At 28.5% G+C, this 13,840-nt stretch overlaps 1 protein-coding gene across 1 annotated transcript; it reads right to left on the bottom strand.

Moving 5' to 3' along the window:
• Nucleotides 1–1,035: 1,035 nt before the first annotated feature.
• LOC135960364 (venom serine protease) lies at nt 1,036–6,841 on the bottom strand. Its single transcript, XM_065511636.1, has 6 exons — nt 6,339–6,841; nt 2,464–2,681; nt 2,078–2,399; nt 1,923–2,021; nt 1,611–1,776; nt 1,036–1,546 (listed from the first exon to the last, which is right to left on the bottom strand). Exons 1-6 carry the CDS (start codon nt 6,376–6,378, stop codon nt 1,159–1,161), a joined length of 1,233 nt encoding a protein of 410 aa, XP_065367708.1. The 5' UTR covers nt 6,379–6,841; the 3' UTR covers nt 1,036–1,158.
• Nucleotides 6,842–13,840: the final 6,999 nt, after the last annotated feature.

Below are 13,840 nucleotides of genomic sequence, written 5' to 3'. Positions count from 1 at the left end.
TCAAAACAAATACTTCTTGACAAAACATTACCTCCCCAATGCTGGACAATATCACTCGAATTTATATATTTTGGGTAATTTGACACGTATGTGCTCTTTTTAGTGCAGTGAGAAGTCAATTGGTTACTTTGTACATCCCATGTAACCTAGCGTGCAGTTAATTGTCACTATAGTGTCCCTAAGTATCTTAGATTGTAGTCACTTTAAACGTTTATTTTGTATTGCACTTTATAAAGTAGTTATTTTACCCAAGTAGTTAGTTTACAAGCAATTTGTTATTGGAATGTTTATGGATGTCTTTTTTACTGACTAATTGAGGTCAATTAGCACTCGTAACCAGTAATGTAGCTAGTAATGTAACTCACTCTATGTAACCGGTATGTGAATCCAATGCGTTGACTACTTTGGACCATCTTATGACAATCAAGCGTTAAAAGAACTAGTTACGTAACTAGTTATATAACTAGTTCTCACTCTTGATGATAGGTAAAATCACTAGATGGGGACGGTCTCCTAGAACTGGTGGGTATCTACGTCTACATACATATATAGGGGATTTCATGTCAAGTGAACCAACTTTTGAAATCGATGTCTACCGATCGGGAAGACAAAGTAATTCAGACAAAATTCTTCAAGAAGATCGGTCAAGAACTCTCTGAATTAGAGGGGGTAAAAATTTGATCAAACATGTGTTTTTCTCATCCATTTAACTTATTACCTATTGTTCTTAGCAAAATGTGTCCCAAATAGTTTAGATAGCTATTTCTTCAATCTTTTGGGAAAAAAAATTTCGTTCCGATCGGAAGTCATCGATTTCAAAAGTTGGTTCACTTGACATGAAATTCCTCATATATATTAAAAAGCTAAGAAATTTTCATATCATTTCGTAAATTTACTTATTAAAAACTGTAGATCTTCTAAATCCCTGAATTATTTGACATTTGTAAAATACTGCTTAAAAAATTATTAATTTTTAATAAATATACAATCAAAGGCATGTTAAATAATTTGTAAAAATGTAGTTTATTATTTTTAAAGATAAATTAAATAAAATCAAAAAACTTTTAATATAAATTAAATAGCTAATTTTTGGTATACTCTCTCAACTAAAGTTTCTAAATAATAGTATTTAGCTTTAATCTCAGCCATTATAAAACACTACATGCTGACATTACAATTTGAGTAGCCGATATTTTGTTGAATCCACGCTAAAAATGAAGTAACGCGTGTATTAACACCGGTGGCATAACCACCCTGGCCACATCCTTTACCGAAACTTATAATACCCAATATGAATTGACGATTATACTTGAAAATAACTGGACCACCAGAATCAAATTGGCAAGAATCTTTGTTGGTGCCTGTAGTATCATAAGTACACAGTTGACTTGAATAAATTGTGGTTATACCCTGATATTCTTTGGCACAGCTATTATTATCCGATACCATAAGAGTAACCTTTTGCAGATTTTGAGCAGTAGGACCGGCAAATGAGGTAGTACCCCAGCCAATGACATCCACGTAATTGTAAGCGAAATTATTGTTGCTATAAAATAAATACAAAACTTGTTAAATTATATGCAAAATTCTTAAATTTAATAATAGTTTACGCATTAGCAGCCGATGGTAAACATATGGGTCCCACACCTCTGGACCATTCAATGTTAGAGGTTGTTACCAATATGGCTATATCATTATTCACAGGATTCTGGGTATAAGAAGGATGTACAATTATTTGGCTAATATAGTAATCTGCCGAATATTTGGTGTCAGTGGCTAAATTAAAAAGAAAGTAAGTAAATTAAAACAAGTAAGAAGGTATAGTCGGTCAAATTAAAATTTCAATAATTTTTATTCGTGAATAATTTTCGGAAGTGGGAGCCTATGACCAATTAAGATGGTGTAGGGTAATTAATACTTACTAGATAATATATCTTGACGTCCAGCCCGAGCCAATATATTAGCTGGATTTGTTTGAACACGTGCACAATGGGCAGCTGTAAGCAGATGTCTATGGGATACTGCAAGTCATACAAATATTATTTAAAATGGTTAGTTAAATGTTTGAGTTACTTACTTATAGCTGCATCACAATACGAGGGCTGGTTAGTGGTTCTATCCTTAAGAGCCACCATACTGGGATATTCATTTGGTGATGCCGTCTGCCCATTAACAATTTTCGTATTGACAGACCAGCCACAATCACAGGGCTGGGGCTGAGCATTCAATTGGCAACGGAAGTTGCCAACACCGCCACTTGAAGTGTAAGCCATAACTACCGAACGGAATACAGATTTACGTATAAATGTGCCAGCACCACAAAATTGTTCAGAATCTCTTAGCAAGAGATCACCATCGCGTGCCAAATAGAAATACTCAGTACTGCAGCCACTGGTACCCTTTAGTACCGGAATACAATTTAATTATTTAGTACTATTTTACTTAAGTTATATTTGTATTTACCTTAGCCAAATTGATGGTACAATTAACTGTTATATCATAATCCAATGGAGCTACAAACTTATAACGACATGATGAACCTTTGGGATAAGAATTTGGATAATATGGCGATTCTATGTAGGATAAACCAGGATTTATATTATATGTAGTGTCACAGCCATCGAATAGGGCAGCTTCCGTTCTTTGTTGAAAGGCAACAACAAGGAATAGGAGGCATAAAACTGTAATGAAATGTTGGAAATGAAAAGTTTTATTGTGTTATTTTGGCTGCAATAGAGATTTCTCGAACCTTTGGTTCAAACCTGACTTTGATGCTAGTTTAACAGCTTTTCTTTTAAAATACATATTTTTTTTTAATATCTAAAAAATTTAAAATATTATTTAGGAAGATTCGAATTTAACTTTCGGAATTTCTAAACATATTTCTTAATTTTTGAGCTTTATGAAGTTTCGTCAATGTTTTTATTGATTTTTAAAATTTTTACTATTAAACCGATATCTCACAAGTATATTAATTGATAATAGTTGTGAATCTCATAATATTTAAGGTGTGGTGAATTTGTCAAAAGTGTGGTGAGTTTCTCGAAAACTCTGTAAATTGCTTATAAAATGATATGGTAACAGAAGACTTTAATGAAGCACAATTTTTAATTTAATTTATTATGAAAATTTAAAAAACCTTATACAAATCCAATTATTTATTTTATAAATTTATGATATTTTTTTAGATTTATTTGAGTTTTAATCCTTTTTATATGACTTTATATTTCGAAATACATAAGTATCAACAATTTAATGTTATTTAAAAATACATAAATCTTGAGGCGAGGTGAATTTCTTAAAAATTCTGCGAATTGCTTAACAATTAATACGACAATTGAAAACCTTAATAAAACGCGAATTTGAATGAAATTTATTATAACAAACAAATTGAAATCTAAAATTCCATATATTATGTAAACTTAAAAATTTTCAATTTCATTTAGATTTTTCTAAAATTTTATTACATTTTGAAAGATTTTTGAATTGTTTTATTTTAAAATACAAATGTTCAGGTCTTAAGTACATGTTTCTAGAATTGATAGTAGTTACAAAATCTATAATTTTTAATGTGTGGTGAATTTCTTAAAAACTCAACAAATTGCTTTAAAATCAAGACGATATCAGAAAACTTTAAGGAAACAACATTCTTAAATCAATTTATTATAATTGTGTTTAGACATTTTTTAAATGTTCTATTTCCAAATAATTACTTTAATTGTATCTAAAAATACATATTTTTTAAGGCGTGGTGAATTTTGTAAAAGTTTCATAAATTGCTTTTAAAATTAATACGATACAGGAAATCTTAAGAAAACACAAACACAATTATTATTATGAGTTTAACTAAGATCTACAAATCCTAATATATTATAAATTTCAAGGGAAATAACATCGTTCATAGTTTGACAGGTATGGTAAGCCACTGAAAATCATCATGAGTTTTCAAAAATTTAGTTAGGAACTTAAAATTGTATAAAACGACATTAGCAGTTTTGTAACAACTATTTATTAATTTATGAAAAGTAGACACAATTGCCTATCTGTTGATATAAAATATGTTAGAAATTTAAACAAATTTATTAAATTCGGTTAATAGTTTCTAAGCCCGGAAATGGTTTGCATATTTAAAGGGTTCACATTTGGCGACTTGTAGCGCTGTCTGTACGTAAGACTCAAAACAATATTAGGAAAGCTCAATAGACAATCTATATTCGGCTGTGCCGAATCATAGATACCCTTGACTAAATTATACATTAAGATAAAAATTTTAAATATGTTTAAAGGTATTTACTTAGTATTAACACTTTTCAAATTTGAAATATTATAGAAATCATTCGGTATTTCAAAAAATCGTTTCGGAAAAACATTTATTGTTTATACAATAGTATTACAAATATTTTATTTCTTTGTTGATTGATATTTTTCTGAAAACTTTATTTTTATTTTATATTTTCTTGACATTTTTGTATGCCTTATTTGTATTTAAAAATACATACCAGATACATATTAAAAAAGTTTTTGAATAGTTTTAAACAAATTTTGAATTTTTTGAAAATCTAATAGGAATTTCGTTTAGATGATGAAATTGTATTATGATACTTGAATTTTTGACAAATATTAATACTCAGTATTGCCGTTTATAAATACCTTAAATAAAGAAAAATTTATTTTTTTTTTTAAACAAAATTTAAAAAAAAAAATTTCTACATTTTTATACCCTTCACCTTCGTGAGAAGGGTATATATAAGTTTGTCATTCCGTTTGTAATTTCTACATTTTTCATTTCCGACCCTATAAAGTATCCTTATAGATAGCGGAGTTGATTAAGCCATGTCTGTCTGTCTGTCTGTTGAAATCAATTTTCTGAAGACTCCAGATATCTTCGGGATCCAAATCTTCAATAATTCTGTCAGACATGCTTTTGAGAAGTTTGCTATTTAAAATCAGCAAAATCGGTCCGTAAATAACGGAGATATGAGCAAAAAACCGGGACAACCTCGATCTTTGACCTATTTTTGATCTATATCTGGATTACTAAGTCATTAATATAGACAATATGGATATCTAATGATAGATATTTGAAAGTCCATTACAACGATGTAGATAAGGCTATAGTAAGTTGGACCTCCAATGGGTCAAAATCGGGAAAAATATTTTTTAACCCGAATTTTTTTTCATCAAAAAAATTTTTTTGTCATACATTTTTTTTCCACAAAAAAAAAATTTGAAAAAAAATTTCGAAAAAACTTTTTTTTAAAAAAATGTAGATATAACAAACAGAATGAGAAACTTATAGTATATACCGTTCCACTCATGGTGGAGGGTATATAAATATTTAGATCACTCGCCAGGGAACTTAGTGAAGGTCTAAAGCCTGAGTTAATTCTGCTCTTGAACCTTTTCTATATCTTTTCACAAACTTAAATCTATTATGCTATTATTGCTCAATTTATTTTGGTCTTATTTCCTAATTATTGGTAAATTTTAAAAACTGGTTGATACAATACTCTAACTTACACTATTGGTCAATTCACAAGGTCTCCTATCAGTCATATTGTCAGTCGGCTTAACCGACTCATAGGTGTTCGGCGCAGGTTTCTGCTAGTTGGTTACGATAACACAATAAATATAGCATACAGAGTAGTATTATTTTAGGACATTTTTTGCTTGAAAGACAATAACAACATTTTCAAAAATTAGGACATTACGACAATATGACATGATTTGTGAATTGCCCATATATCTCATGAAAATTATATTTTTGCTGTAGCACCGGGATATTTTGATTGTGTTATAAAATCATTATAAGCTTCTTTAAACGAATGGCTAAATAGTAAAATTTCTGTTAAAATTAATTAAAAAAACTTTATGAAGTTCTTCTCTCGATAAAAAATTCTAGTAATTTTTTGTTTAATTTTAAAGGTTTATTTCAAAGTACTTTTGAAATAAATAGTAAAATCACCATTAATAAAAATCATCATTTTTGTAAATATAAACTTTAAACTAGCTTTAGAATTTAATATTTTTGTATTGTGGTGGATTTCTAAAAAATTAGGTGAATTTCCAGAATAACTCACCACAATTCACAAATTACTTCAAATTTAAATTTATTTAATTTTAATTATCAGTTTGTAAAAAGTTCACCACACCTCACAAAATCACTTAAAACTAAAATGCTTTAAATTAATTGAATAAGATTTATGCAACATATTTAATAATCTTTTGTTTTTTTTTAAGGTAAAACTTAAAAAAAATTGTTAAATAATATATATTATTTTGCACTTTCTTTGCCACTGTTTAGTTTCATTTCTAATTTGCTGGAGTTTTGTAATTACCTTTAAAATTCCGCGTTACTTTCGAGCTGTTCGAACACATTTTAGTTAATGACAATTGTTTTCCAGCCCAAACGTCTCAATTTTAATACACTTTAAATACACCTGTACTCATTAAGACTAGACAATTTTGTTATTGTTCTTATTATTATTTTTTGTCTTAACACAAATATTAGATTTGATATTTTAATTATGAAAAAAAAACACAAGCAAAAAATTACTTTAGGGCCAATAAACATATATGGTTTATTAGCACCCACAACATTTGCAAGACTTTATTAAAGATAAAAACGGCTTGACACGAGAAATTAAATAAAACCAAGACTTTTTAACTGCTGTGCAAAAAAAATTGTTGACTTTTACTTTAATTATAATAATTGTTTTAAATATTTGTTTTATTAAAAAGCACGATTTTGTTTTAAAAACAGTTTCACTTTTGTTACAAATTTAAAAATAAAACTTAAAAATTTTGATTGTTTTGGTTTTCAAATGAGAGAATCGGTGTGTGCTGTGGACTGGTGGTATGACTGATGTTTAATCAAATGTTTAATAGGGACTGTTATATTTGTTATATTTATATTTAAATAACCGTTAAGGTAAATAAATAATTTTTGTTTTTAATTATATACTTTCATTAACATTTGTGCAAATACTTACAGAATTATTACTTCACAACGTCACAATCACTAGCAATGATATTGACATCAACAACATATTATGAAAAACAAATTTGTCTCGAAACATGAGGGTTTTGAATTGGTAACAAGTATAGGCCTATATTTGGTTGAAAACGAATTTTGAATACTGTATAGAATATGAACATGAGAAACTAATGTTGCTATGACGAACAATTATGCCAAACATTTCGTACTACTGATCACCATTCTCTAATTCAATAGTATAGTTTAACTGACTGATGAGACAGGCGTGTTTTAAATTCGCCAGTCAAAAGCCTTGAGAATCGATAGGAGGGTAATTAGTGTTGGATTTCAAAGACTACTAAGTCTGTCTGGTTGTTTCATTGTTGTGTGTGATTTTGATGATATTTTTTATTAATTTATAATCTTCATAATGAGTGTCTTTCCTTTTGTAACTAATACATTTTTCATTTCCGGCACCATAAAGCATATATATTCTGGATCGTTATAGATAGCGGAGTCGATATAGCCATGTCCATCTGTCCGTCTGTATGCTGAATTTAACTTTCCGTAGCCCACAAATAACTTACAAACATGACTCATGACCGCTCGGTTGCTGGTCAAAATCGAGAAAATCGGTGCATAAATGGCTGATATATAAGGAAAAAACCAGGACAACCTCGAGTTTTGACCTATTTTTTATCTATATCAGGATTAATAATTCATTAATATAGACAACATGGCTATCTAATGATAGATATTTGAAAGACCTTTGCAACGGCGTATATAAGGCCATAGTAAGTCGGACCTACAATGGGTCAAAATATTGGTAAAAAATATTTTTTAAACCGAATTTTTTTTCATCAAAAAAAAATTTGTTTTAATATTTTATACAAAATTAGAAAAAATTAATTTTTAAAAAATTAAAAAAAGATAGAAAAACAATTTAAAAAAAAATTTTGGTATAAAATTCCAAATCGGGAATAATAATTTTTAATCCGGAGTTTTTCATAAAAAAAATGTTTTGTTTCAATTTTTTTAAAAAAAAAAAAATAAAAAAAAACAATTTAAAAAAAAATGTTGCTTAAAATTCCAAATCGGGAAAAATATTTTCTAGTCCGAATTTTTTTTCATAAAAAAAATGTTTTTTTCAATTTTTTTTACTAAATTATTTTTTAAAAAATAATTTTTTTTCAATAATTAAAAAAAAAATATTTTTTTAAAAAATTAAAAAAACAATTTTTTTTAAAAATTTTGGTATTTTTCGCTAGATTTATTTTTTGAAAATGTGATTAAAGAACATTTCTGTTTAATATGCTTCGCATCCTGATTAAATTAAAGTTAATTTCGATTGAAATTGAGTGGGATTTATTTAATTCCTAAAATTCTCAAATTTCTTTCACATCTCTCAAGAATTTAGCAAGAAAATTTAAAAAATCATTAACCTGTTACAAAAGCCTCGACTAACTCTAAAGATCTACCTTTTTTTAAACCAAAAATAAGTGATAAAATTCGCTTTCAATGTTGATTTCACTTGTTTTATATTTGCCACATAAAAAACAGGTGACAAAACTTTTACACAATTTTTTTGTTTTATTTTTTTTAAATTTTATAATGGTGTTTTTGAACTTGAACATTGATAGTGAAGAAATGAAGGAAAATATTCTAAAACAAAATAATCGACTAACTCTATTTGTTTGCATTTACTATGGGGTTTTTTTCATAATGAAAATGGAATTAGGACGCCAAGCGTTAAAGCTACATAAACAAAAGTTTTTAATAATAATACAAATTCAAAAGTTAGTAAAATCTATTTAATATTGGTAAATTTGCTTCATATGTAACTAATTGAACATTAAATTAATATGTTTAACTAGTTCACAAATTCGGAATAACTTGCTTTTCAATTACTTCTGTTTACCATATGCATTACTTGGAAGTGGTCTAATAATGACTTAATGACAGTTTTACTGAATAACTTACTTTTCATTGGCTTACCATCTGCATTACTTAGATGTAGTTTAATAGTCACTTAATCATAAGATAACTTTATTTATAACTAGTTGACCGCCCCAGCTTCGCCCAGTAGCTATTTACTAATGTTAGTTTTTCAAGTTTCTCAAACCCACATACACCTACCTGTTCTAATTTATTTGCAAATAAAATATGTAAATTTGTACTGCATACTTCAGGGGGCATTTTTATTACAGTTGACTGGACTCAAAAAAAATTCCGGAATTTTTGACCATTTCATTTTTATATACATATATAGATAGAATGGTAGTGACATGCAATTACTTTTCAATGGCTACTTCATATTGTTTGCATTACTTAGAAGTAGTTTGGTAATGACTGATATTGAATCTGTAGAGTAGAATAAATATATTAGCATTTTAACTCATTACTTTGCAATGTATGTTTTTGTTGAGTTGGTTTCGTTTCTTCGACAAATATTTTATCAATGTGAACGTAACTTTAGCGACGTCTGTAGCCTTCATTCTGTTTAAAATCTTCAACAATTAGAACGTATAAAACTGTGAGTTTCCAAGATGAAATAATAAATGTTACACGTTTAAAGCCAATTATCTTTTTTGCTTAAGATTTGTGTCAATTGTACGCATTATACATAGCTTTCATTTCTGCAGCAACAATTAATTCCCACAATAAAAACAATTTCAACAACTTTTGTCTTTATTTTTAGTTGTATTTACAATTCTTAAAGTATCTTTATGATTTACTAATAACACTCTAATCTCTTTTATCTTTAAAGACGCATAAAATACATATTGTCAAAACAAAAACAAAGTATTAACTTATTTTGTCATAATATGTGTATTTGGTTAGGCTTTGTAATTCTTTTTATGACTTAAGTTATTAATAACACAAATTGTTTCATGCGAGATCAGTTGATCTCACACTATTTAAAATTTCCAGATACTAATAAAATTGTAACAGTAAAGCAAATTTTATAGGGAAATATAAACTAACTTAGTCATGTTTTACAAGAATTAAACTTGATACTGCGAATAAACCTAATAATTATGCACCTATTTATATCTGCTTTAGGCGATAAGACCCCAGCAGTTAAGCAAGTAGTCAATGTGTTCCTTATATACAGTATTTGTCACTAATGTTTGATCACTTGGCTAATAAATTTTGGGTCATTTAACACATCTGTGCTCTTTGTAGAGCAGAGAGAAGTTAATTGGTTACTTTATACATCCCAGGTAACCTATCGTGAAATCAATTGTCACTTAAGTGTCTCTAAGTAGTCTAGAGTGTAGTCACTTTAAACGTTTATTTTTGACTGTACTTTAAAAATGTAGTTATTTTTATTATTAAGGCTATTTATGGAGGCAATTGAATTTGATAAAATGTTCGTAAAGTATGTATGAAATTTGTATTTGGTTTCGTTAAAAAAGTACTTCACAAAATAATAGCCTAAAACATAACATAACATACATTTCATGTCAAGTAAACCAACTTTTGAAATCCAAGTCTTCCGATCGGGATGAATTTTGCACCAAGGTTAGTCCTATTGGATGGTAATTTAAACACAATTTTTCAACAAGATCAAGAGCTCTGTGAGTTATAGGGTCAACATTTTTTAACTTATTGCCTATTGTTCTTAGCAAAATGTGTCCCAAATACTTTAGATAGCTATTTTTTTAATTTTTGGAAAAAAAAATTTTTGACATTTTTTTCCGAACTCAAAAACTTATTTGACTTTTTTTCAAAATTATTATACCCTACTCCATGATACAACCATTAGAAGGTAAAATCACTAGGGAGAGAGTTTAAAATGCTATGCCTTGTTACGTCAAATAATAGAAAAATAAAAAACATAAATCCAGAAATACGAATAATAACAAATGAAAATTGAGAAATATTTTGTTTATATTTGAAATACAGTTCAATATAATCGGAGTCATTGAAATGATGTATGCAAATCCGTGAGTGTTTCTTCAGCTCAACACCGCACTCTGCACTCAATTTTAATTTTATTTTTAGGACATTTTATAAATCTTACGACATTTTGTTCAAATAAACATTTAAATTGAATTTAAAATATTTTTCAATTTAGTTAATTTTTGATGTTTTTTTTCAAGTGTACTTTTATTTTTTATTTTATACTAGCTGACCCGGTGCGCTTCGCCACCCCAATTAGAAGAAAGAAATAGTACTATCAAGTCTCACTTTGTGAATCTAATTGTAAATGTCTAATTTCATATTTCTGGGTCCATTATTATAGAAAATGCAAAATGTGTTCCTAATTTTAAATTTTTATGTTTATTATTATAAAATATTCAAAAAGTACCATTGCAATAAGGAAATAGTACCATTGATTATCACTTTTAAATTCGCATTCACTAAACCATAACCCGTCAAGCTTGAATTTTAGATTTGTATATCATTTCCTATATTATCAACTAATTTTGTTTCTATAATACTTAAGATTTAATAAATTATCACAAAACCGAAACCGATCGGTTTTTAATTTTTTAAAACCGAAACCGCGGTTTTGGAATTCTTCGATTTTTTGGAAAATCTAGGTCCATTATTCTAGGAAATTCAAAAAAGTACCATTAGAATATATAAAAAGTACCAAAAATCCCCCACTTGTGGTTTCCCACTCACTCGGGTCCATATATGCTTAATTTCATGGCTTTAGGTTCATTGGTGTAGAAATTACAAAAAGTACCATTCGAATAAAGAAAAAGTACCAAAAAGTCTCCCCTAGAATTCTAACTCACTTAGGACCATGTATGCTTAATTTCATGTTTTTAAGTCCATTGTTATAGAAAATTCAAAAAAGTACCATTAGAATATAGAAAAAGGACCAAAAAGCCCACACTTGTGGTTTCCCACTCACTCGGTTCCATATAAGCTTTATTTCATGTGTCTAGGTTCATTGGTGAAGAAATTACAAAAAGTATCATTCCAATAAGTTGGTGAAGAAATTACAAAAAGTACCAATCGTATAAAGAAAAAGTACCACAGTCTCCCCATAGAATTCTCACTTACTTAGGACCATATATGCTTAATTTCATGTTTCTAAGTTCATTGTTATAGAAAATTCAAAAAAGTACTATTATAATAAACAAAAAGTACCAAAAAGTCTCCCCCTAGAATTCTCACTCACTTAGGACCATATATGCTTAACTTCATATTTCTATGTCCATTATTACAGAAAATTCAAAAAGTACCATTCGAATATAGAAAAAGTACCAAAATGCAGTCACTTGTAGATTCCCACTCACTCCGGTCTTAATTTCATGTTTTTAGGTTCATTGGTGAAGAAATTACAAAAAGTACCATTCGAATAAAGAAAAAGTACCAAAAAGTCTCCCCCTAGAATTCTCACTCACTTAGGACCATATATGCTTAATTTCATGTCTCTAAGTCCATTGTTATAGAAAATTCAAAAAAGTACCATTAGAATATAGAAAAAGGACCAAAAAGCCCACACTTGTGGTTTCCCACTCACTCGGTTCCATATAAGCTTTATTTCATGTTTCTAGGTTCATTGGTGAAGAAATTACAAAAAGTACCATTCCAATAAAGAAAAAGTACCAAAAAGTCTCCCGCTAGAATTCTCACTCACTTAGGACCATATATGTTTAATTTCCATTATTATAGAAATTTCAAAAAAGTACCATTAGATGAACAAAAAAGTACCTATAGTTCAGTTCACACATTTTGGTACCTAAATATTATCCCCTATTCCTAACACTAACTTCACTCAAATACATATCAGCTAACTTTAATGTCGATAACTGAAATAATTTTAAATTTTAAAAAAGTACCATTAGGAGAAAAGTACAAATTTCCCTTTTCTTACTTGAACACCCCTCAAGTTTGAAATTTAAAAATATTCCATTTTGCCAAAATTGTTTATGCTATAGGCATGTATCAAAATATTAAAATCTGTGTTAATGTGCCCAAGAATAAATATGTTTTAAAAAAAGTACCAAACTGTTTACCCGGATTTGGCCCAATATACACCTTGGTACTCGAGTTCCAAATAACACGCTGTTAGTTAATTTTTGTATGAATCCAGGAACCAACGTTAAAAAATATTATCAAAATTGGCTTAATAATTTCAAATATAATGTATTTTCCCGATTTTATCCCCTTTTTGGTACCTTTTTTATCCCCATTGAGGTGGTACAATTTCATTCAAATAAATTTCTGTGACGTGGTGGGAGCTCATAATAAAATATTCGTATGTCTATGTCAAATTATAGAAAAACATATTTTATGAAAAAGTACCAAAAATTAACACAATTTTTATCCCTTAAAGGTTCGAATTTCCAAAAAGTACCAAACTTATATTTTTTATTTTTTGTTAATTAAAGAATACGATTTAAAATTTGTTTCTATGTTTATTGGTTTAAAAGATACGTAGGGTGCAAAAAAAGTACCAAAATACAGTTTTTACCCGTTTTCTCCCCTAAAAGTTTCGAATTTCCAAAAAGTACGAAACACCTGTCAGCTTATTTTTTAAATGGAGTAACATGCTATTTTAAGTTTTTTTGTATCTTTATTAGTTTTGAAGATATAAGGTTACCGAATTTACCCGTTTTTACCCTTTTTTACCCCCTAAACGTTCGAATTTCCAAAAATCCCTTCTTATCGGATCGTTTTGGGGAGGGAGGAACCCACAGTTAAAATTTCGTGATTCTAGCTTCAGCCGTTTGGGCTGTGCGATGATGAATCAGTCAGTCAGTCAGTCAGTCAGTCAGTAACGTTACTCTTTTATATATATAGATTAGTCTGACAATTCAAGGCATGTAGAATTGAGAACATATTTTGTAGTAATTCTACCTTTTATTGTTATATTATGCCCTACACCACCATAGTGGG

Source organism: Calliphora vicina, chromosome 5, assembly GCF_958450345.1.
Source record: "Calliphora vicina chromosome 5, idCalVici1.1, whole genome shotgun sequence".
Taxonomy (NCBI): domain Eukaryota; kingdom Metazoa; phylum Arthropoda; class Insecta; order Diptera; family Calliphoridae; genus Calliphora; species Calliphora vicina.
Note: the sequence above shows the minus strand (reverse complement) of the source record. Positions and strands in the feature narration are given on the sequence as shown.